Source organism: Neophocaena asiaeorientalis, unplaced genomic scaffold (genome assembly GCF_003031525.2).
Source record: "Neophocaena asiaeorientalis asiaeorientalis breed wild unplaced genomic scaffold, Neophocaena_asiaeorientalis_V1.1 scaffold258, whole genome shotgun sequence".
Lineage (NCBI taxonomy): Eukaryota > Metazoa > Chordata > Mammalia > Artiodactyla > Phocoenidae > Neophocaena > Neophocaena asiaeorientalis.
The window spans coordinates 2,317,426-2,343,252 of record NW_020172591.1 but is presented as its reverse complement, the minus strand read 5'-3'; the positions used below and the strand labels follow the sequence as shown (position 1 = coordinate 2,343,252).

General features: G+C 38.4%; 1 protein-coding gene across 1 annotated transcript in view; it reads right to left on the bottom strand.

The window, feature by feature from the left end:
• Positions 1 to 25,827, bottom strand: part of PARD3B (par-3 family cell polarity regulator beta) — a 1,021,377-nt gene that overhangs the window by 450,646 nt on the left and 544,904 nt on the right. Inside the window, exons 8-10 of the mRNA XM_024738381.1 lie at positions 23,753 to 24,111; positions 21,253 to 21,392; positions 20,006 to 20,134 (exon numbers count right to left, since the gene is read on the bottom strand). Coding sequence (XP_024594149.1) covers positions 20,006 to 20,134; positions 21,253 to 21,392; positions 23,753 to 24,111 — 628 coding nt within the window. The remainder of the gene's footprint in view (positions 1 to 20,005; positions 20,135 to 21,252; positions 21,393 to 23,752; positions 24,112 to 25,827) is intronic.

Here is a 25,827-nt window from a genome sequence, read left to right as displayed (position 1 = left end):
TGTTTATCTTCTCAAAGAACCAGATTTTAGTGTTATTGATCTTTGCTACTGTTTTCTTTGCTTCTATTTCATTTATTTCTGCTCTGATTTTCATGATTTCTTTCCTTCTACTAACTTTGGGTTTTGTTTATTCTTCTTTCTCTAGTTCCTTTAGGTGTAAGGTTAGATTGCTTTATTTGAGATTTTTCTTGTTTCTTGAGGTAGGATTGTATTGCTATAAACATCCCTCTTAGAACTGCTTTTGCTGCATCCCGTAGGTTGTGGATCATCGTGTTTTCGTTGCCATTTGTCTCTATGTATATTTTGATTTCTTTTTTGATTTCTTCAGTGATCTCTTGGTTATTTAGTAACGTATTATTTAACCTCCATATGTTTGTGTTTTTTACGTTTTCTTCCCTGTAATTTATTTCTAATCTCATAGCATTGTGGTCAGAAAAGATGCTTGATATTATCTCAATTTTCTTAAATTTTCTGAGGCTTGATTTGTGACCCAAGATGTGATCTATCCTGGAGAATGTTCTGTGTGCACTTGAGAAGAAAGTGTAATCTGCTGTTCTCAGGTGGAATGTCCTATGAATATCAATTAAATCTACCTGGTCTATTGTGTCATTTACAGCTTGTGTTTCCTTATTTGCTGTCTGGATGATATGTCCATCTGTGTAAGTGAGGTGTTAAAAGTCTCCCACTATTATTGTGTTACTGTAGATTTCCTCTTTTACAGCTGTTAGCATTTGCCTTATGTATTGAGGTGCTCCTATGTTGGGTGTATATATATTCGTAATTGGTATATCTTCTTCTTGGATTGATCCTTTGAATCATTATATGTGACCTTCCTTGTCTCTTGTAACATTCTTTATTTTAACGTCTATTTTATCTGATATGAGTATTGCTACTCCAGCTTTCTTTTGATTTCCATTTGCATGGAATATCTTTTTCCATCCCCTCACTTTCAGTCTGTATGTGCCCCTAGGTCTGAAGTGGGTCTGTTGTAGACAGCATATAGATGGGTCTTGTTTTTGTATCCATTCAGCCAGCGTGTATCTTTTGGTTGGAGCATTTCATCCATTCACATTTAAGGTAATTATTGGTATGTATGTTCCTATTACCATTTTCTTAAGTGTTTTGGGATTTATTTTGTAGGTCCTTTTCTTCTCTTGTGTTTCCCACTTAGAGAAGTTCCTTTAGCATTTGTTGAAGAGCTGGTTTGGTGGTGCTGAATTCTCTTAGCTTTTGCTTGTCTGTAAAGCTTTTGATTTCTCCATCGTATCTGAATGAGATCCTTTCCAGATAGAGTAATCTTGGTTGTAGATTCTTCCCTTCCATCACTTTAAGTATATCATGCCACTCCCTTCTGGCTTGTAGAGTTTCTGCTGAGAAATCAGCTGTTAACCTTATGGGTTAACCTTATGTTAACCTTATGTTATTTGTCATTTTTCCCTTGTTGCTTTCAATAATTTTTCTTTGTCTTTGATTTTTGTCAATTTGATTACTATGTGTCTTGGAGGTCTCTCCTTGGGTTTATACTGCCTGGGACTCTCTGTGCTTCCTGGATTTGGGTGGCTACTTCCTTTCCCATGTTAGGGAAGTTTTCGACTATAATCTTTTCAAATATTTTCTCAGGTCCTTTCTCTCTCTCTTCTCCTTCTGGGATCCTTATAATATGAATGTTGGTGTGTTAAATGTTGTCCCAGAGGTCTCTTAGGCTCTCTTCATTTTCTTTCATTCTTTTTTCTTTATTCTGTTCTGTAGCAGTGAATTCCACTGTTCTGTCTTCCAGGTCACTTATCCGTTCTTCTGCCTCAGTTATTCTCAGTTATTGATCCCTTCTAGTGTATTTTTCATTTCAGTTGTTGTATTGTTCCTCTCTGTTTGTTTGTTCTTTAATTCTTCTAGGTGTTTGCTCTTTAATTCTTCTAGGTCTTAGTTAAACATTTCTTACATCTTCTCTATCTTTGCCTCCATTCTTTTCCCGGGGTCCTAGATCATCTTCACGCTCATTATTCTGAATTCTTTTTCTGAAAGGTTGCCTATCTCCACTTCATTTAGTTGTTTTTCTGGGGTTTTATCTTGTTCCTTCATCTGGTACATAGTTCTCTGCCTTTTCATCTTGTCTATCTTTCTGTGATTGTGGTTTTTGTCTCACAGGCTGCAGGCCTGTAGTTCTTCTTGCTTTTGCTGTCTGCCCTCTGGTGGATGAGGCTATCTAAGAGGCTTGTGCAAGCTTCCTGATGGGAGGGACTGGTGGTGGGTAGAGCTGGGTATTGCTCTGGTGGTCAGAGCTTAGTAAAAGTTTAATCCACTTGTCTGCTGATGGGGGGTGGTGTGCTGAGTTCCCTCCCTGTTGGTTGTTTGGCCTGAGGTGACCCAGCACTGGATCTGGCAGGTCCTTAAGAGGGACTCTTCAGAAGCCCCAGAGTCCTAATAACTGGCTTGGGCTGCTGAATGTTGCCTTTAACTTTGCATTATTCTTCTTCAGTATTCATCTTCCAAATGTTTTTCTCCTTTGCTGTTATATATACAGGAAAGCAAGCCAAGAGTAAGGGAGCAATTTCTATGGCCTTCATTCCTGTAAAATCAGTCTGTAATTACAAGAAGTTTAAAAGTTCAGCATACTTCCAATCAATATTTCCCTAGATGTAGGATTAGCAGGACTTCTTTCTTCCCTGAAATAACGGATCTTCATTTTCCAACAAAGTAAAGTATGCTTCAAAGAATAAACAAGGACTATTTCAATTTAGTTCATTCCTAAGGAATTAAATTTTTTTAAATTAATCCATCACAGGTCCATTTTTACTCTGATACATGAAAAACGAAGAATCATCTAAGCATAAAGAGTGAATGAATCTTTTTAGTCAAGCATTTTCCTGATGGTACAGACCTACACTTTTTATGATAATGAAATCATACACATAGGGAAACATCTTTATTTCGTATGTGTGTGTATATATAAAGTGCAGCAATTATTTTCATCTCAAAGGAAATTTTACAGCAAAGTTATAATGGAATCAAAGACTCCTTACTTAGTATTTCCAAACACCCAGTCTTTGTGTCTCAGCATGCAAGCTGCCTCTTCCTTCTCTGATTTTATCAGTAGGAAAACAATTTGCCTTCCTCTGAGTTCCATTCTTCTGTTTTCCTCCTTTTCTTATGATTCTCATCCCTTTCTTTCTATTCTTACAATTATTTGCTGGTGTGCCTGTTCTGATTCCACTATAGCACTGTGATCTCACCAAAGGCAGGTATTATGTTTAATTCAACTTTCAATCCAGTTTAGCATCTGATAGAATGCATATGTATAAAAAATATTTGTTAGAGGATGACTTCATAAATTATTTATTTGATGCTTCTCTGCCATAATGCCCTTCTTGAAATAATAGCATTAAAAGGCCAAAAAAAAAGGGACAGGTATGTCTTGCATCTTATCTATAAAAGCATAGTTTTAACACTTCTGGCCTAAACTTTCTAACATGTTTGTTAGATAGAACTGAAGTTAATTAATTAAATGTTACAAAGAGCTTCTCTTACTTCTTAGGTGGGATTCTCTCTAAAAATAATTCTCTCCCCTCCTCCCACTTTGACACCCACTGAAAACTCTTACATACCAATCAAAACCCAGCTGAACTGTCACCTGCTCTCTGTGGCTGGGCCCTCACCTGGGTCTCTATACATAATTCAATTATAGCACTAATCACATTATAGTTGTTATTATATAAATCTTCAAGGATTTCAAGGGCAACAAGGTCCACTTCACTTCTATTTATGCCACTAGCACCTATCCCAATGAATGCCTGAGAATAAGTGTGCAGTAAATATTAAAGAGCATCGCAGAGAAGTGCTGCATCAGTTAGTCCTTCCATTGCAGCTCAAATGGGCGACATTTTCACTAATATTAAAAGTAGTTTAACAACTGCTAGTTAAGTCCCAATACTTTGTAATATAGACCACTGTCACCACCATCACCTAATGGAACTCTGGAGTATTAGGTAGTGCATTTGGGATATCTACAGCAACAGCGATCCCACTTTCTCATTTCTATAATAGTGCTAAGCTTAATCACGACACGTTTGTACTCTGATGCCTATGAAGGGCTGAGCTTTGCAAGAAAATAGCTTGCAAATGTTTCTAAGAACTCACATTTATTTTGGCTCTTCTGATCACCATATCCGCTCTTGAGTTTTGATATGGGGTGGAGTAAACCTGTCACTCACTTCTCCTTTATTATGACAGCTGGTACTATTCGGCAATTACCCTGTTCAAATTAACCCTAAAAAAGCTATTTTTCACATTCAAACCTAAGACTGTGTCTATGTCCACTCCTAAACAATTGTCTAAGAAGTTTAAATTCACTTATTGAGCGAATTCATTTGTTCTAAATAAAACTGAAAAGCAAATAAACTAAAAGTTGCTTTGACAGTTTTTTTTTTTTAACTAAATGGGGCAGCATTGTGTAAAACACCAAGTAAAACACTAACTATATCTGGTATCTCCCTGTCTTTGTCCTTTCAAATGTATTGCACAATAGGCACAGATAATCCAGAATATTTTTTCTACTCTATTTGACCTAAAGGAAACTCAAACTCTTAATTCAAATATGTTAATGACTGGTAAAAGAGACACCTGACCAATTATTTTCTTGTTAAGGCAGTCCTTGATCCCAGTCTTTATCTCTATGAATGTAGAGTTCATCTCATTGTTTTAGCCACATCAAAAGTAGGGCATGGCTAGACAAATATGCGTGATTTATAAGGGAGCCATATTTTCGTGATACAAAGCAAGCCGTTTAGTGTTTAATGGGGACCGTATGTTCAAAAGCCTCTTCCACTTATTTTTTTCTTTTCTGTTACACTGTAGAACAGAAACCCAACCTACTAAAAAAACAAGCTGAGAGACATAATCAAAGAACCAAAAATTTCTATAATTGTAAGTGCAAATCATTTACTCATATAACAACACAATAGATATTTATCAATTTTAACCATTATTCAGCATCAGTACGCTTTGTACTCTGTCTAGATCTCTAACTTCCAATAAAAAATATCTGTACTAGTAGTAAATTCAGCTGCAACTTCCTAGGAAATTTTATAAGTGTTCTAAGAACACTGTGTATGAACAAGAGCTCACTTTTTTTCCTTAGCATCCTATTAAGATAATCTCCTACCTCCTCTTAAAGAGAAACATATTTGGGAACTCAGAAAAAAAAAAAAAAAATGAATGGTCTTCCTTTTATTTTCTTCACTCTCTGGTCTATGGTAATTGATGTCGACAATACCACGCTCAATCACCTATCTCCCATGGGACAGTACTTTCAATTAAACCTTTTATTTCATCCAAGAATGCCTGTTCTCATTGACCACTGCACTTTTCATCTGTGGGTTTATGATAATCTAATGCACACCTCCACACAGGCAGAATGGCCTTATGAATCCTTACTGTTCTTATACCAGAAGAGAAGTGCAAAACAAAGTTAGCTCCTGCAGAAGGCGGGAAGGAAACCGCATTTGTTTAACACAGCAAGAGGCCTTTCACTACCTGCCCAGTGGCCTTGACCACCACGCTGCCCTGGCCTCTCAATGTGCCGGCTGCCCTTGCCTGGTTGCTCCTGCCTGATAAGACATGCCCACTCCCTAGAGAGCTACTGAGAGCTGAGGGTGAGAGACAACGCAATCTTTGGGTTACATTTTCAAAGGTTTGTGAAGGAAGTAAGACATTTGCATGCTATCGGTATTCTTTTATGAAGAAACCCTGCAGGTTAAAGAGGAACCTCTGAACTACTATTTGACTGCAAAGACCGGGCTTTTAAAAAAATAAGCCTCTAGCTTGTTTGTAGGTATTTTGCCTTTACTTTCTTTCCAGCTAGGATGTATATGATTTGGTTCCCAAAGTACACAAAGAAGTACAAAAAGAAGTACACAAATTATAGTGGCATGTTATTAACTTAACCACCATGAAAAATTACATATATATATTTTTACAGTCATACTCAGGCAGCTGAGGGTAAGGCTCGATCTAGTGTACGATCTAGTGCTCGATCTATCTCCTTACCATACGGGGAATAAGTCACTCTTATGTAGGTCCTCACACGTGAACAAGTACAGCAGCCTTCACCTTTGTTTAATTTTCTTGCATGCCTACATAGCACATAAAACTATGAAGTTGATAATTACATTAATATTTATTTATATAATTTATTTACAACCTGTCTAGTACCCAAGAGGACCTGAGGTGGCTTGCATTAATAATTATGTTGAAAATATCTGCCAAGTTTTCATCAAGGTGCTAGTGTTGACACAGTCGTCTTTTTCTAATAGAAGAATCCAGAACCCAGAGATTTTGTTTTTATTCCATTAAGGATGGCCAAAATATTAATGAATAGTGTTTGTAATTCATTCACTTTTCTCTATGCGTAATGGAAATAAGCTTTAAATAAACTGTGGCTGTGGGTCCAGACGAGGCAATTTCTAGTCAGAACACAGGTTGTATGCTGTAAGCTGGTTGGTAAATTTGATTCTTGGGACTCGATTTTTTATTTTCCTAAAAAGAAATACTGGTAAATTGTGCCTAGGTTTCAATTAGCCAGCATGGTTTGTTCACTCTGCAGTATCTTCAAAACATAACAGTACATAGGAATTTACATTCTATTGGATGGACTATATTTAAGAATGTTCTATGGGAAAATACACCTAAATTTCCAATTTAGGAAAGAAGGAACACATTCTCTTCTGAGCTAGCTATGGGACAAGTCTCTTATGGTACCCATAGGTATGGTGGTGTCAGGAGAGTATTAGAAGAAGGGCTCCATCTGTGTCTACTAATTACTATGGCAACAAGCACCACGATGGCAGGGGGTTGAAAAGGTGGCCAGAAGACGGATATCTGTTGTCAATTTGTTAGCTCTACACTTACTTAGGAGAAGGCATTCTTTAGGTCAGAAGCTCCCAAGGCATTCTGAACTGTGGAACAAACACTCAGAGATGGACTCCTGCTGCCCATTTATATACACAGATTATTCATAATTCAGGCACTGTCTTTATGGGGTGTCATGCCAAGATCTGATGCACAGAAATTCACAGAAATTTCCAGTAGGAAGAGATCTAAGAGATCATTTAGTTTAGTCTTCTCATTTTATAGATAAGGAAAGTCTTCTCCCATTTTACTATCAAAATACTTCTTATTCTGATGATTTAATCTTAGTATTTATTAGTTTATCACTATCTACACTATCCAACCCTGACTCCCGGTCCCCAATCCAGGTCGTGGGTGTCTACCATAGAGTAAACCTCTACATGGGATGGGAAAAAAAGGGAAAAGCATATCCCTCACTTAGGGAGAGAAGTATCCAGAATGGAGACAGCAATTTATGTTTAGTAAGAATGTCATGGTTAAAATGTTGCTAAACAGCCAAGTAGGGAAAGGGGAATGGCTTATAGACTTTTTATCTCTTGCACTCTATTTGCACTAAGAACTCGATAAAAGTTTTGTGAATACAATACAGAAAGATAAGGCCCAAGAAGTTAAATGGCCTTTCTAAAAACTCAACCATCCAGTGGAAGCCCTGGGCCGGGAACTGAATCTTACATCCCTGACCAATACTCATTCTGCTATAGAACGGTGTACTCACCAACTTTCCTAACCTAACGTGATAGACTGTAATATTGGTCCCAGTGAATTATGCCTTCTTGAAACATGCCTACTGCTCTTTCTGTCCAAATGTAGAATCCATCCACCTCTCCTGTGAATCTTGATTGGCCACGTAACTTGCTCTGGCCAAGAGAATGAGGCAGAAGTAACATTGTGCAACTTGCAAGGCTGAGCTTTAAGAACACCTGTACCTTCTGCTTCTGCTGTCTTGAGAATGTCATGTAAGGAAGATGTACTGCCTTCTGGAGGATGAGAAGGCACATGAAGGAGAACCAAAGTGCCCCACCCAACAGCCAGCACCAACTGAAAGCCTTGTAACGGATGCCATCTTGGACTTTCCAGCCCAGTAGATGCTTCAGTTGAATGCAGGCTACACGAATAAGCCCAAACACAAAACTTATAAACAAAGACCTTATAAAAGAGGGCTTCAAATAGATCCTAAATTCACATTTGAGGGATTTCCTATGCTATCCCTAGAAATGGCCTTATTATAGACTTGCAAATTTTGCTGTGATAGCGTAAGTAGCCAACAAGAATATCACTACAACCAAGACGCTTCGTTTCTCTACTCCTTCCTTTTCCTCAGTTTTCCTTCCTGCCTTTGGCTCATGCTTCTCCATATTCCTGGAAGTTTTCCCCTCTTTGCTTCTTTGAATTTATCCATGGCCCAACCAAAGTCCTACCCCATAAATGAAATTTTTCATGATTTAAAAACCCTTATTAATTTCTTTCTTTTTTAACTTCTAGTTCACTATTAATCTCTCAGCTTCTTCCTTAAATTTGTACACCTATTTCCCTCCCACTAGCTTTACCCACAGATGATAGGTACTATGCCATATTCTTACCCTGGTTCTCTAACGGCTCTTAGCACTGTCTATAAGCTCCGGTAGTTCAGGGATCACGATTTAGTGCATCTTAGAATACTCAGTGCCTGGTACAACACCTAGCATAAACAAACAATAAGTATTTGATCAACTGAACTGGAAACAGATGTTCAGTAAATATTTATTGAACAACTGGGTCCTGTTATCATCAATGCAGATCCAGACATAGACGGAAATGGAGGCCCAAGAAGACAATTCTCCTGAACATCAGTCTCTCTTTGTGTATCATGGATGAGAAGCATTTGATCTCAGGGAGATGGAGTGCAAGCAAGTCATGGGTAACATGCTGTGCTTGGGTGTTTTTGTGTTTTGCCACTTTCTGTTTTTTTTTTGTTTGTTTGTTTCTGTGTGTTTTTCCCCTCCAGCGGGAAGTCAAGGGTCTACAGTTGAAAGATGTAGCTGCTAGGAAGGAGAGAAGGGAGCCCTGTTGAGTCAGGCTGAAAGTCTGTAACACCTGCAGGGTGCTAAGGCTGACAGTTCCATAAACCAGGAGCCAGAGGCACCAGTATTTATGCAACAAAGACCAGCAAGGGGAGGCTTTGTTGTTCTTGGGGATGATATATCTCTCCATTCTACCACCATCTTCATCTACCGCTTGGCATTTTAATGTAGTTTAACATAATATACTATTACCTTCCTCTTTGTCACCACCTGGCATTTTAATGTAATATAGAAATAAAAATATTCTGCAATTGAGAGATACCATACTAAGCGTTATTTGCTTCCAGAAAGGCAGGATGATAGGTCAGAGCAAGAAAGAAAAGGAGAGAGGCAGGAAAAGAAGAGAAAGAGGAAATATAAGAAAATTGAAATAACATTTTAAGCTGTTAAACAATCCTTCCTTAGGTCCTAAGCCTCTAAGAAATGCAAAGAATTAATTACGGAAAGGCTCGGTGATAAAAGTCCTTCATATAACTCAGTAAGTGGCCAGGAAACATAATTGAGCTCGTTTATAATTGAATATCCTGCCATTGGGGCAGATTTAAAGAAGGGTATACTTAAAGAGACATAACAATATTAAATGTCTTTGTCTTCTTAACATTGTGATAAAACATTCTTTTTTAAAGAGAGAACTAAGACTGGGGTGGGGCTTTCTTTAGGCAGCAACAGGAATTGAATAGTACATGATTTGTACTTGGGCATCTTAATTTAAATAATTCTAATATCTTAAAGAAAAATGCATCTTAACTCCTTCGATGTTTTATTATATCTGACAAGTTCAGTAAAAGGGCACCTATCTACTGGTGGATTATGCATCATATGTTCTGCACACTCATTAAAAATAATGAGAACATATTTAAAAGTCATTGCCCAGAGAATCTTTAGGGACGGGGCATGGGAAGAGGTAAGTGGCAACAGATTGTTACCTAAGTGTCTATCTCTGTTTTATCAGCCCTTAGGAAAAAAAAAAAAAGAAAAGTAACAAGCTGATATTCTTTAACGATAAAGATCACACATTTTCTTGAAAAACAGGCAGATGCAACATGTTCAAACCTCTCAGTATACTTTCAAAGTGAAATGGACTCTTGCGGTAGTTTCACATGTGTGGTATTTACTTTGATAACAGCTGGAAAAGTCGACCACAACCAATTATGGAAGTACTTTTTTCCCCTTAATCTTTAAATATCCTTTACAAAGTGAACGCATTTCCTTATCTTACAGCAAATGTACCTTAACAAATGTACTGATCACAGGCATCGGGGTAATTAGGCAAATCAAGGTCATCCCTGAGCTTGGTAACACCTTCTTATCCAGCTGTTCCATATCAGCAGCTGGCATGAATTACTGGTAACATTTTGCTAACTGGATAATAAGAAGGATATGGTCTGTGGCTGCTCACAATATTCCTTTTTCTGAGCTGTTTAAACATGTATATTCAGAAAACTCTTCTTTTTTCTAGCCTCTGGAAGCCTAATCATGGCCACAGTGGCCACTAAAAGACATATGTCTTGTGCCATGAGAGTACGGCCAGATTTCATGGCTCTTCATCCTTAGCTTTGCAAGAGAATGCAATTAGGCCCCAGTCCCCTGAATGTCAGGAGAGCTTCTTTTCAGCACAGAACACTCCTCCTTGCACCACCTTCCAAACTCCAACAAAACCAGTCTTGTGATAAAACCCATTAAGTATTTTCATTCTGACACCTGGAAGCCATACAACCAGGCAAAATGGCCAGCACTTCCACCATCTGTTTTAATAATGCTGAACCAGAGCATTTATCATCATCTATTTTATCAAGACTAGATTTTGCTGACAAGGGCTCAGTAAAATTCTTTTAGGTATGAGTACTTCCCAGGGAGTAGCAGATGACTATTAATCCCTCAGCCTTGTGGGTTCTTGAATGCATTTTTAAAAACTGGCAGAGATTAAGGGCCTGGTCTTTTAGTACACAGCACAAGTGAGAAGACACGATGCTTATCTCAGTGAGGTGTAAGTCTTCCTTTAAAAATATTTCTGATTTTGACAAACAGTATAAATTTTGGTACGGGGCAATATCTCTGTGCCTCATTTTTTGCCACCTTTAAAATGAGTTAAATGGGAACAACTAAGCATAGTGGCTCTGTGACAGTACACGAGGATTACTTTCTTAGGAGCTTTACAGACTTTGACCTGAATTCAACACAGCAGAATGGGGATGGTAGATTATGGTCCATGCACGGGGCCGGTGGAGGATACCTTACCTGCAGCACACCATGTTGGAGATAAAATAAATGTAACTGCAAACAAATGCCAATAACCCAATCTTCTAAGCTTCCCTAAAAGTACCTCCCTTTGGTATGTGTCTAAATCTACAAGTTACAAGGTGGCACATAACACACTTTGAGCACAATCAAATTGAGCGTGAAAATTTTAAAGCACAATCGAGTTGGGCCTGAAAAAGTCAAGTACAATTGAGTTTGCCTAAATGAATCAGGTGTAATTGAGCTGAGTAACTGGATTGCGTTCAGTACTGGCCCTTTGCCAAAATGAGGGGCACGTGGCTAAAGATACCTAACTCAATTGCGCTTGAAATTTGCACTGAATACCTTTTTCTTTTTTTTTTTTTTTGCGGTACGCGGGCCTCTCACCACTGTGGCCTCTCCCGCTGCGGAGCACAGGCTCCGGACGCGGGCTCAGCAGCCATGGCTCACGGGCCCAGCCGCTCTGCGGCATGTGGGATCCTCCCGGACCGGGGCACGAACCCGTGTCCCCTGCATCGGCAGGCGGACTCTCAACCACTGCGCCTCCAGGGAAGCCCTCACTGAATACTTTTCACAGAGCAGGAAATTGTTTGCAGAACAGAAAGATAAAGTTGAAAATGTGATTATTGAAGCTAGTCAGCTAGAGGCAGTAAGTTATCCTACAGGCCTTATTACACTCTACAACTAAACCACTGTTCCAGTGGTTCTCAAATTTGAAGGAGCATCAGAACTATCTGGAGTGCTTGTTAAAATACATCTTTGAGCTCCACCCCTAGAGTTTCTGATTTCTTAGCTCTGGAGGGAGCCTGAGAATTTGCATGTTTAACAAGTTCCCAGGTGATGCTATACTGCTGGGCTGAGACCATGTTTTGAGGACCATTGTTCTAACACGTTATTGTAGCCAAGATTGAAACATTTTAAAAGTACTTTAAAATACTTTTAATACTTCAAAAATGCCTATAATGTTTTAAAATAAAAAGTACTTATACTTATTGTTTTTATATGTCTTTACAAATAAACTGTACAACTAGACCATGCAAATGTCTTCTTCATGATAATTTAAACTACTTAAACTGTCATTTACATTTATTTTAAAAAAAATTAATAGATTTTTATTGGAGTATAACTGCTTCACAATACTGTGTTAGTTTCTGTGGTACAACAAAGTGAATCAGCCAGATGCATACATATATCCCCAGATCCCCCCTCCCTCTTGCTTCTCTCTCCCACCCTCCCTATCCCACCCCTCTAGGTGGTCACAGAGCACCGAGCTGATATCCCTGTGCTATGCAGCTACTTCCCACTAGCTATCTACTGTACGTTTGGTAGTGTACATATGTCGATGCTACTCTCACTTCGCCCCAGCTTCCCCCTCCCACCCTGTGTCCTTAAGTCCATTCTCTATGTCTACATCTTTACATTTAATACTAACTATCCTTATCCTCATTGTCTTGTGTGTAATTAAAGTTGCTAGTGCCCTGATATCTAAGGAAGTCTCTGCATATATTTTGTTTTAAAATGATTGTAGCAGGATGGATAATGCATTCAATACAGATTAGATATAGATTGGGGTAATAGCTGTTCTAGCAATACCTTTTCCAGCTTTCTATATTGTCTACTTTAATAATGCATAGCTTTCACTTATTCAGTCAACAAATATATACTGAGCGCACAGTGTGCACCAGGCATGGGAAATAACAGGAGTCAATACTATTCGACACCTACCACGTGTTAGCATCCATGCCCAACTCATTCTCACAACAACCCTACAAGGTAGGTGCTATCATCATCCTTATTTGACAAGTGAAGAAACTGAGGCAGAGAGGTTGAGTAAGATTGTGAAGCAGGGATTCAGCCCATGAGACTCCCAAACCTGGACTCTTAATTGCTATTTGTCTACAGTTCTTAAGGTGACTCAGAAGCATGGTAAGTTTTGAATATAAATGGAAAACTAAGTGAGGCTCCATAACCCAGACTTGGGGGTTCAAGGAGGCTCTGTAAGTAAATGTCTTAAGGAGTTGTACAGTGAGAGGGAAGGGAGGGGGTGTCCTAAGGAGAACGAAGTCTCACAGCAATTGATTGACAAAGAGAGGGCACCGGTAATGTTTTAAACAAGAGAAAAAAAAGTTTGGAATGGCTAGAGAGCAGGGAGAAGGCAAAAATGCTGATGATCACTGGCCAAAGACCAGCTTGGGATCCACGAAAGGAACACAATTCTAGGCCAAAAATAATCGTTTTCTTCTCCAAACCTGCCTATGTATCTTCTATCTCTAGATAGAAGATCTCAAACTTGGGTTTGAGATCCAAACTCAAAACTTGGGTAGATTTGATATATCTCATTCCATTACCCTAACATCTATCACATGCCAAAGCCAAAGTTTTCTATTTCCATAGCCCTCTCTGTTCCCAATGAGTGGGAAGCTCTAACTGTGCACTTAATCTCTCTTATTTAGATGAGCAATAACGATAACAAGTAACATTTGCTGACTCCCATTCTATGTGCCCTATACATGCATCTCATTTAATGCTAACAAACAGTCTCTAAGGTAGAAAAAAATCTGATCCCCATGTTTGTGATGAGTGGGGGCATAGGGAAGTAACTTAATTGCGGCCATTCAGCCAATCAGTAGGAGAGCCAGGATTCAACCCAGGTCTGACTAAACCCAGCTCTTAAGCTCCCCGTCATTACAGTCTAGTGAACTGCAACAGATCCTAGCAGGTATCCTAATACCTTTTCACCCCTTACAAACAATACTACTCATGATAGCTCCTTGCTCAGTAATCTACCAGGATGGGCTACTTACTATCTCCTTGATGTATTTTGTATTTTCCAGCCTCTGAGTATCTGAAGACGCTATCTCCTTCCCCCCGTAGCTCTGCATTTTGAAATCCTACTCAATCATGAAGATTCTTCTCCAATACCATTAGGTTCTTAAAGGTTTTTTGGTCCCCAACTTTGAATTCCCGTAACACTTTATTTGCATAATTTGATCAACTCATCACTCTTTTTTCTTTATGGGCTAGAAGCTTCTTGAGGACAGGGACACATCTTGTTGATTCTGGAGGCCATGCTGCATAGCCTTGACTACTGGTTGAACAGAAATGCAGTAAGAAGGAAACTGAAATTACTGTAGAAAGAGGCAGAAATGGAGATTGTATCTTAGCAAGGACTCCATCTGAAGTCATAGAACTGAGTTACTTGGAGAATCTATAAAATATAGCAATGCATTTTGGTTTTTGCATAATTATTTAAATTCTAAAACATAACTCTTGCACCCTTGGTTTAGGTAGAAAAATCATTCTGAAACCATCCTTCAATTTCTGCTACTTATCCACAAATAACCACTATAATATTCATTCCTCCTTAAGTACCTTGGTTAATTAAGCATGGAATCATTTTGAATCAAATAGCCAAAGGGAATAAAATGTCAGTTAAATGAGGTTCATCTAAGTTTTCAAGCTAAAATTCTTGCATGGTTCACGATGTTAAATAATTTGACATTTGAGGGGTGAATTTTTCACTTAGGAAGAAGATAGAGTAAACCGTGAAGGGGCTGGGGCCATGTGCCATTTGCTAAGGTAGTTACCGGGACTGGTGAAACGGTAGTGCTGGAATACACCGATCTCAGCAACTATTAAGGGAGCCTCCACATACGCACGCATCAGTTTTTTCTCAGCAAAAGCGATGTTCCTGAGGGAAGGTCAGATCAGCATGACACACATAGCTAACTTTGGGATCTCAATCATTCCAGGCAGGAGCAACTTACTTGCTTGAAACGTAGGTATTGCCCCTTGCAGAGGCCAGTGTTTAATAGCGGGCAAACGTGGCAGGTAGAAATTATAAATACATTTGAAATTTTCTCAGCTTGTTTTACCCACCAGGGTTTGCTGTGATTTTCAGGATAATTTAAAGATAAGGCAGCAGCAGGTCAGAACATGAAACGTTAAACAGGTTAACAATGAAATGGCAGAATACTTCTTTTTTCCCCCGTAAACGAAAGAAGACAGCCACATACATGTACACGTACATGCACATACGTGGCCAATAATAAAGTGTTGCTTTCTCTGAAGTCCTTAAAAATACAGGCCTGGAATACATAGAAAACCTTTAGTTTTTCAGAATCTTTTCTGAATGGAAAGAGAGCTTTATCTGACACTTTGCACAAGACAAAAATAATTTTAGGTATCAGGGATGGAAAAGAACTTGCAGACCATGTCTCTCACAGAACAGACCAAACAAACCACCGAATAAGTAGCACAGTTTTTGTTTCAAGTGCAGGCGCAGGTACAGCAGCTTCACCTTCGGATTCTATTACCAACACTGATCTCAAAGTCCCTTTTGCAAAAATGTTCCTTATGTGAACACCTCTTTAATAAACGCTCACCCAGTAAGGGGATGAGAACATCAAAGGATCTTCTGGACTGGGATTCTGGAAAGATTACCTTTGAAGCACAGTTCTTTTGGTAAAAATACTAGAAAGAGCTAAATAGTAATGATGTTATTAAATGATGTTATTATATAAATTCCTTTCATTTGATTTTCAACCCAGACTGCCACAGATGGAAAGAAAGTTGGCTAAACGTGCTGCTACACTTGTGATACTAACCAAGTACTCAGGAAGGAAGACATGGACCAGCAAATACAAGCGTTCAGCACAGTTCTCCGATGTGGCAAGTCAGGAGAAATGACCAGGAAATGGATGCTGAGGCCTTTGGAATGACAGAGGGTCACATTCGAGAGACCATCCTATATTGGGCCTTCCTGTGGAACTGCTGACAACATGCTCCCTTGGCTGTGAGCGTTAAGACTTCACAGGAAGCTAATGATAACAAGGAAGTAAGGAAGATTTAACTGTCAGAAAATAGGCAGAGCAGTGCTGTTAAGAGGGTACAGAGCTCACGAAATAGCACAGCTTAACAAAAGGGAGAGGACAGTTTCTCCGAACAGGAAACCAATAAACAGTTTGTTTTCTTCAAAGGAGACAGAATGAGACAAAAGCAGGAAGTGCTGTCCTTCCTTCATCCTGCCAGATTTTCAATGGCAAGTCAAGCGTGTGTATCAATCACAATAAGGGAGAAGAGACCAAAATGATACCACCTTCAATTTTTTGAAAGAAAAATACAAAGATGTATCACGTCGCACACTCTTCTTGATTCTGCGCTTTCAAATAGTCCAGTGTCACACTCTGAGTATTTCCCACTGAAATAGCCCGTGAATGCCAAGCATGACCTCTTTATAAACTTCCTGCAGAGTTCCTGCTGTTTAGCATTCAAGACAGGTATTTGGGCTGGAAAAATAATATTATTCCACATTTCTCCAAAACAAAGATTCCGGGTCCACATTACTTCAGTGCTTGTTAGCCTCAAAGGCCCTTGCTTTGCTGTGGTTACAAAGAATATTCCACATATTTGGACAGTTAGAAGTCAAATATTTTTCAAAGAGACTATTTGCCAGAGAATTCTAAGAGAATGGACACTAACCACATGCCCTCCGAATTTTGTATAACACAGAAAATGATGAGAACAAAGAATTTATTTTCACTTATAATCTCATAGTCACACAATTAATTTAATATGCTCCCTGGTGGGCTTGGCCTATGACATCACTTTCTGGGATAGAAACCCAATTTCACTAAACTATATTAAATGAGAGTGAAATAACATATACAGACTGCCTGGCTTGTCAATTTGGTGGGTTACACAAATTTTGTCTGTAATTCTGTATTTGGGATACCAGAATACATATTAAAATAATGAAAAAGAAAACAATCAATGTTCAAAATAGTGGTTAATCCCAGGTAAGCCTGCATAAATCTATTTACCCCAGAATACCTATACAGTATTGTGTTTACAATACTACAGAAGTGGTAATGTACTAGAAGAAACAAGTATAGCTAACATATTTAGTACTTACAATTGACCAGAAGCAACACTTAGAGCTTTGCATGCATTATCTCTTTTAATTGTCACAGAAATCTAATGATACAGATGAGGACTGAGCCTCAGAATGATTTTGTGATCTGCTCTGGATCACACAGTAGGTAGTAAAGACAGAAGTTGAGCTTCAGAGACAATAGTAAATGCTAAGAAACCTAGGCATCTAGTTCCTGCTGACTGTGGGCCCATGGACACATGGCCCATGGTTACTCAACCACCCTGAGTCTCTGTTTTCTCAGCTACAAAAGTAGAGCTGGACTCACAGATTCTTTCAGCTCCCTTTAGTCCAAAAATTCTATTATTCCATTTGCTAACTTCTAGATGTAATTGTCTTTGACTAAAAATGCTTCCAGAGTTTCAAACTTGAATAAGATCAGCATCCCTTTCCCCCTTACTGGGGTCAGGGGTGGGAGTTGGTGGGGATAAGGGGGGCTGGGAGAGCTTATAGGAAGAAGGAATTAGCTGTGCAGTTGGGAATTCTAGAGGACATATGGAAAAGGGGTATAACTAACTGTTAGATGGGGAACGAGGGACTCGTGAGTGTTTGAGTTCCTAGCTGGAGCTCTGCTATTGGGTTCCTCCGCGTGCCTAGGGGCTGCCTGGAATATTTCTCTCTTTATGCAGGATTTTACTCCTCCCAGGACCACAGTTCAAAAGAATACACAATCAAAACTTCTTTCTTAGTTCTCCTATCCCTGAAACAAGTACATAGTCCTACTGAGGTTTTCTAACCACTTTTATCACCAGCAACCAACGAATTAAATAAGAAGTGTAAGGGCTTCCTGCTATATATCCATGCTGCCCCCTTTTGTGTTGTTTCTTTTCACTTTGACCCTTGTAGAGAAAGACCAACGTCTTTGGATAAATAAAAGATTGAGGGAAAGAATCCATCTGAATTTAGAGAAAAAAAATCTAGACTTCGAGTTTTGACAGCATTTCTCTTTAGGAAGAGTCAGGAGCTTCAGTGAGGAGATGAGGCCGTAACTCAAGATTCTGCCTTCCAAAGCGCTGAGTGTGGAGGAGTCCACTAGCGGAAAGGAGGTGGGGAGTGCATCTCCCCTTTCCTATTTTACCATGGATCTTCTCAAAGCATAAAAGAGGACAAGAGGAAAAATGGATAAGATGATGGGAAAGATAACGAAGGATCGAAAGGAAACTCCATGGTACAGAAACATGGAAGGAAGGGGTTCCTTTGGCCAGTACTAAGGAGGGTTAATATATGAGAGGAGGTTCAGGAAGGCTGTATATTCAAATGTGGATATAAACACATGTAACAGAATATTAGACCCAGAGTAGGTATCTTAGAGGTTATCTAGTCTTATCACCTTACCAACAGGAGAATTGTTTCTGGAGCATCTTTGACAGATGGTGAGGCAGGTTCTGTTTCAGTATGCTAAATAACCTGTTTCCATCTTGGACAGCTCCAACAGTTAGAAAGTGCTTGTAACATTATCACTCCCAACTATTTGTTTTGGAACAGGCTCACACAGGACAGGAAATTAGTCTTAATTATTTTTGTATCCCCAGAACCTCCAAGTTAGTGCACAGCACATGCTCAGTAACGTGTTTGTTGGATTAATGCATAAATAAATGAATGGATATAAACTATCTGAAGAAACAGACTAAAATTTACTTTCCAATCCATACAATAACTCTTTATATATGTGATAGCAATTATCAGTACTAAACTTTTTTTTCCAAGTTAACTATACTCAATTTTCTCAACACTCACTATTCTGATGATCTCACTCGGGGAACCTATCATATTACCCATATGTGCCTTTGTCCTTTCTTATATAGATTCAAAGGAAATAAAAAACAAAGGGTAATTAGCAGTCCTTTGACCACATCTATTCTACTTTATTATTAGCCATAAAAGTCCTTTGAAGTTTCTAAAGCCTCCTTAAATATTTCAATAATAAATATTATGTGTTCATTGTAAAAAAAAAAAAAAAAGAGAAAATAAAAATCTCTCATAATCCCAACAATCTGAGTGCATCTCCTTCCAGCTTTTTAAAAAAGATTTTTAATGTAATTTGTCATACTGCATATGTCATTTTATACCCAACTTTTTACTTAATAATATCCTATGAACATTTCTCATATTATTATTAATTCCTCACAGAGACCATTTTAAGTACTTACTATATTTCATTGGAAAGCGATCCAGTTATTTATTTAACCAGTACCTTCTTGCTGTACCATGCCCAATATATCACTATAATAAATAGGACCGGAGAAAAAAAATCAATATAGAAGAATTTTTTCCACATCTTTGATGATCAGTTTAGGACAAATTGCTAAAAGTATAGTTACTAGGTCAAAGGGTACACTTTTTTTTTTTAAAAGGGTACACATTTTTAAATTCTCTGTCTTGAGATGCCTTTCCTAGCCTTCAGTAGTAGGTTAAATTCCCTTGTTATATATTACTGTAGCACTCCACAGTTTGCTTTCATAATCTTCATCACCATTTTAAATACTTGGTTATATTTTAATTTCCCTTTGACTGCTAACTGCACTAAGGTAGGGCCATGAACATTTCTGCACAGGGCCTAGCCCATAGCACACACTCAATGTGCATTTTATTTTATCAAATACTGTTAATTGCCTCCTTGAAGGGTGTTTGAATTCGTACACTTGAAGCACTGTTTGCAGTTACCTACCTCACTGCGTCATCACATCATCATCACTGAAACAGTGATACCCCAAACAGGGGCAAAACACTGTAAGTGTGATTCACTTCTTTTTTTTTTTTTTTTTAACAAATGAAGCCCGTGACTTAGAACTCATTTCTCAGCTATTATGAATTCACTGAGTGTATTATGTTCTGTATTGAAAATTCAGTAAGACTGTGATCTGAACATTACCAGCTCTCGGGGCAGAAAAGTTCCTTCCTGGCGGGCGATGACCAGTGATGCGGTCTCTCCCTGCTTGGTGCTCCTCAGCATGGCCACGAGCTCTTCCTGAGTTCGTCCAGTGACATCTCTGCCATTTACCTAATGCAGGCAACCGTATGAGCAGCCACAATTAAAACACTTGCCATCCCCTTCTTCCCTAGATGGTTTTTGAAAGCAAGCAGCAAATGGGCTCCCATGATCAATGAAGCTCTGCAAAGATGAAAACTGAATACATGAGCCCAAACCAACTATGTTTATGATGCTAGCAATATACCAACCATCATTATTGTGGTGCTGGACAGTCTCAGACATTCAGTAATTGGCATCAGCAGTTTTCCCTAAGACATCACATTCTTAGCAAGGACAAATCAAACTGACAGATACCAGAGAATGATTCCTCAAGTAGGAGGGAAGCTGATTTCAAATGCTTAGCTGTTACCATTCTCTGCCGAATACAAATAGGAGAAATGGACCGTTATCACACAGTAGATTCTTGAGGCATAAGTTTTTTTGTTATAATTCTACAATTTTCCATGTTTAGAAAATTATAGTCATCAGGTTACCATAGATTATTGGAGATTGTAATTTGGAGCTACATTAGTCATTTGGCCCATTTTCTATCATGATCTAGAACTATATAAAAAGCTATAGTGCTACTTCCATGCCATGAGAAAGTTCAATGGAACCAGCCAGTTTCAACGAATATGATTTCTTGAAAGGTAAATTGACAGTATATATTTAGCCAAGAAGATGATGCTATCAAACAAAAATAAATGACAACAACAACAAAAAAGCCTCTTGCTTTGGGTATTCCAAATACTTATCTATATGCATAGACCAACCTGAGACAGGCTGACCCACTCTTGGAGAAGTTTAAGGAAACAGTTACAAGGGCTTGGGTGCAACTTTGAAATCCTTAGCCCTAATTGAATATATGATGAACTCGTGGATTTGACCCAAATTCCCCAGGGACTCTAAGAGGCGGAAGTAAGAAAGAGGAGATAGGGAAAACTTTTCAATATTATTTGGCCCCATATCATTGTCCTTATTGAGGACTTACACAGATAGGCTATTTATTAACCAGTTTTCTAATTAAAGTCCTTACCTTGTCTATAAGTACAGTTTTTAACATACTGAATTCAAAATTTAATACATTTTATATACTTATTTCAAGCACCAAGAAAGATTTTATTGAAGATATTCATTCTAATTCTTACCTCCAAAATTCTGTCTCCTGATTGTAGGCGGCCATCTTTTATTGCTGCTCCCTTTGGTAAAATGTTTTTTACAAAAATGGGACCAGGACCATGTATGGAAGAATCTCTGGTAACCACAGTGAAACCAAGTCCTTCAGGTCCTAGTATATAAGACCAGGAAAACACACGGTCACCTTCAGCAGGAGTAATATTATATTCAATTTTATAGTTAAATCCACCTAATTTAGACCAATGCAGAATAAGTGAAAAATTGACATTCCAGTAAATATTTTAAATATGCTTCAGTTTTTCTGGTTTTAAATACAGATTACAGCGCCTTACAGGCCATGATTGTATCACAGTGAATTTAGGGCCAGTGTAGATATATAACACTTTTGTTTACTAAGGTCCTAGAAGAAATACCACGTTATCCATATAGCTGGGAGACTGATTTCTCAGTAAACCATAACCTGACGTCATACTTTCCTGAGAAGCAAGAGGCCATCTGACATGTCAGGCTTTCAATCAACTAGCCAGCCTGTGGTTCCCCCTCCCCCTGAGTCTCCATTCCTTGTGTACTGCATCCCATTGTCCCATCACTCGTTCCTGTTACTCCTGTCCCGTTCTCTTGCATCTCCAGTTTCTCTCTTTGAGTTTATGTCTTTTTTCACTCTGTGTGAAGGCATGCTTAGATTTCTCTACCCTAAAGAATCCTTACATCAATCCTACTGCTTCTTCAATCTTCCATCACCAACTACCTACCCATGACCATGTCCAGTCATTTTTCCTATTCTGATCTTTCCCCTTTTCTAGCTTTCACACTTCTCACCAACCATTTTCTTGAAATTAACTCCCCCCTAGGTATTCATGTTTTTAGTTTCTGATTATTTTCCTGCCTCTCTGATCACAACATGTCTGTCACTCTTTCTCTTACCCATCGTTCTCCCACATAAACATAGATGTTCCCCAAGGATCTGGAACAATTTGTCCTCTAGACTTGCCTGGCATGCTCCTGGCTCCAACTACCATCTCCCTACAGATGACACTTACATCACTTTGTTTGTCTCTAATCTCTCTGGTGTCAGTCAGTCTCCAGGATATTACCATGCACGTTCTTTCACAAGCATTTTAAACTTCACTATGAACTTCCTTCTCCAACCCAGATCCTTGCCTTTTCTACTTAAAATTCTAATTTCTCGTAATGGTATCACCATTGCACAAGCCACCCGGCTGAAAACCTCAGCAATGACAGTAATTCCTCTCTCTTCCTGCCTACAGTCAGTCAGCAATTTAGGCATACATATTATATTCAGACAGACACCGTGCACCCTTGACTGATCCCTTGTTGTATGCTCTCTTCTTTAGTGTATCTTTTTCTGTCAGATTAATCTTCCCAAAACACAGGTGTGGGATGTAATATTATTTATTTTTGCATTCAAGGCTTTTTAATGGATTTTTAAGGTCACACTCCATGTCTGATTTATCTATTCTCAAAGCACTCAACCCCATGTCTTATACATAGCTGCACAATTTGTATGAAAAGCACAAGTGATGCATTTACATACAAAGCCTAATTGTGCCTCCTATCGATACATTTTCTTCCCTGTATAGAATTCTTATAGGAGGACAAAATTTTGACCAGAGGGTTTTTCAGAATAATCTCTATATCCCAATTAAAGGTACATGTAATTTGCTTTAGATATATGTGAATAAGTATTCTAAAACTACCTTGTGATCATTACATTTCCTATTAATTCAGATAAGAATCCATAAAATCTTGGTTTCTTTTGAATGGAGTCTTGAAAATCACAGTGGGTTGCAGAGGGTTGCAGTGGGGGAAGGGATTATCAAGAGAAGTTACAAAATTAAAAAAAGTGCAGAAATTCATGAATGTGTATGTGTGTATGTATAATATTGCATAAATATCTATGAACACACATGATCTAGTCTTATTGATCTGGGCTGCAAATGGATGAAAAAGTTGAAAAAGATGAAGAAAAAAGGTTATACATGCTTTTGAAATTAAGAATACTTGAAAAATTATTTGCGTTGTTGAATTAGTGAAATTAATAATTACTACATATTTGCTGAGGAATAATTTTTTGCTGGTATAAAACTATCTTAGAGAACCAGAAACAATATATTAGCTTTTCAGACTTGGACTAAAGGATGCTTCAAAAATCACTAATCTTGCTTAAAACAGACAACTGAATTTCAGTGCCTATTTAGTATTAAGTTGTGATACAATAACACTCTGTTCCTACCAAGTTTGTAATGGTTCCTTCTATTTCACAGCAGGTCTTTATAATTTTCTTGCTTCAAATAATTTACACTCTCCAGAAAAAAGAATAAGAAAGTACTATGATTTTGAGAAATTTAAGGTATGCAGTATACACTTAAATCTATTCTTTGATTCAATTAAATGAAGGAAGAATTAACAAAATTAGCCTTAATGCATTTCTCTTAACCAATTTTACATGTTACAATAATAGAATGCTATTAAGCATAATTTAATAATTACCTTTCTTTAGGTCAATCTTAATTTTCTTTGCATTTTTCTTGCTGCCAAACCCCATGAGCGGGGAGAGCGAGGGAGAGGACGGCTTTCTACCTAGTCTTGGTACTCGGGGGCTCTTGCTTTGCTGCAGGGAAGTTGATGCACCTTCTTCAGGACTGCTTGTTCCTGTGAGATTTACTGTCTTCATTCCTGATTTTCCATGGACAGGAGGTGGCACCTTTGTTCTCAAAACGCCATCATTGTTACCAAAAATGTTAAGAGGTCCAGTGACTGATTTTTCATACTGTTCCCGGTTTTGAGGTGGAAGCACATGAAGCAGCACACTTGGAGATTTCATTGCCTGACGGAAGACGTCCTGAGCCCTTGAAAGACAGTGAACATATAATGACACTGCTTCCTAGCATGCCATCCAAAGCGCCCATAAGCACAGGAGATACTATCACTATTACTACCAATATGACTTTGCTAACTAAATGCTAGTTACCATGTATGGCCTGCTCATTAGGTGCCACCACACTGGGCTACATGTGCATTATCAACATGCACGATTCTCTCATTTAACCTTTTTAACAACCATGTTAAGTAAGTATAATTAGCTCTCATTTTGCAAAATGAAGAAGTGGAGGCTCAGAGAGCTTAAGTAACTTGTCCAATGACCCACAGCTTCTAAGCATTTCTAAATCTCAAATTCTACCCAGAAGTATTTACTGAAGTAAATATAAAAGCAAGCTCTAATTTTAAATGGAACAAACATCTTTCATAGTCTCCATCAGATTATCATCTGGTTTCCTTTTAAGACTTTAATCTAAAGTACAGGTCTTTCCTAATGTGGGTTGTGTTGCAGGAGCCCAATTCTGACACAAACATTTCCTCACGGAGACGTTTGGTAGGTACGTAGGCTGTGTCAAATATCACAGTGGATTGGCAATCCAAAATGCACCCTCCCTGTTATTCTATTATAGAGTCCCTAATGTTTTTACTTTTTTGTCTTAGCGCTTTGTGCTTTTCCTCAAATTTCCTACTACTTTTTCTTTCCTTCTTCCTTATGTCTCCTTATACCTTATGACTAGGTAAAACAACTCTCTTTCCCAGCTTTCTTGCCAATGAGATGAAAGGTTAGAGAAAATCTGGCTCATCTGGGAGGCAGAAACTTTTTTGTTCTACTGTTTCTCTTTCCTACTTCTTAAAACTCAGAAGTGATGGAGGGAACTCCAGCAGCCATCTTGTGACCACGAGACAGCTTCAAGATAGCGTCCGCATAAGAAGGATGGCAAAGCAGAAAGATGGAGGATGCCTGACTCACTGATGATGGTGGACCCTCCATTCCAACTCTGGACTGCCATCTCCACACTTATTTGTCCTTAGAAAAGGTAAATTTTGTTTAAGCTACCTTTATTTCAGGTCTCTGTTATGAGCAGCCACACCAAATAATAATTAATCATAATTCCAACTGCTATCTGAGCTCCCTCTCACTTTACTCACGAAGAGCTTACAATGTTAGGGGAGGAGGGAGAAGACTTCACATAGATAGCCCAACTCCTCTGGTCGGCTCCCTGACTACGAGTCAATATCTACTCCACATTGAATTTTTATAAGCCTTGATTTCTACCTCTATAATATAGGGAGAATAATGTCTGCCTTGCATTCCTATTAAGTCCTGGTAACAAGCACAGTGATATATAAAAATAATATCATTATTGATAATACTTATAATTTTGCATATTATTCATTATTTTTAGAAATACACTCTTAAGGCTTCATTTTCTTCTACACTTAAGCAGTTACAGCACTGCCCCTCCACCCAACACAATATTGGCAACTAATGGTCACAGAGAAGATATATTATGAGTTGTTTTGGTTGAAACAAGAGAGGTTGGTGATCATTACTAAAGAGTATTCGTGATTATTCCCTTGTTCCACTGTAATGCCAATATACATATACAAAAGCATATGCAGACTGCTGCATACTTTAATTCTTAGGTACAAAGACCTATTCCTGTAACATTTTCACATGCAGAGAAATAATTTCTTGAGGGTGAGTATTTTAACTTTTTTTTTTTTTTGCGCTACGTGGGCCT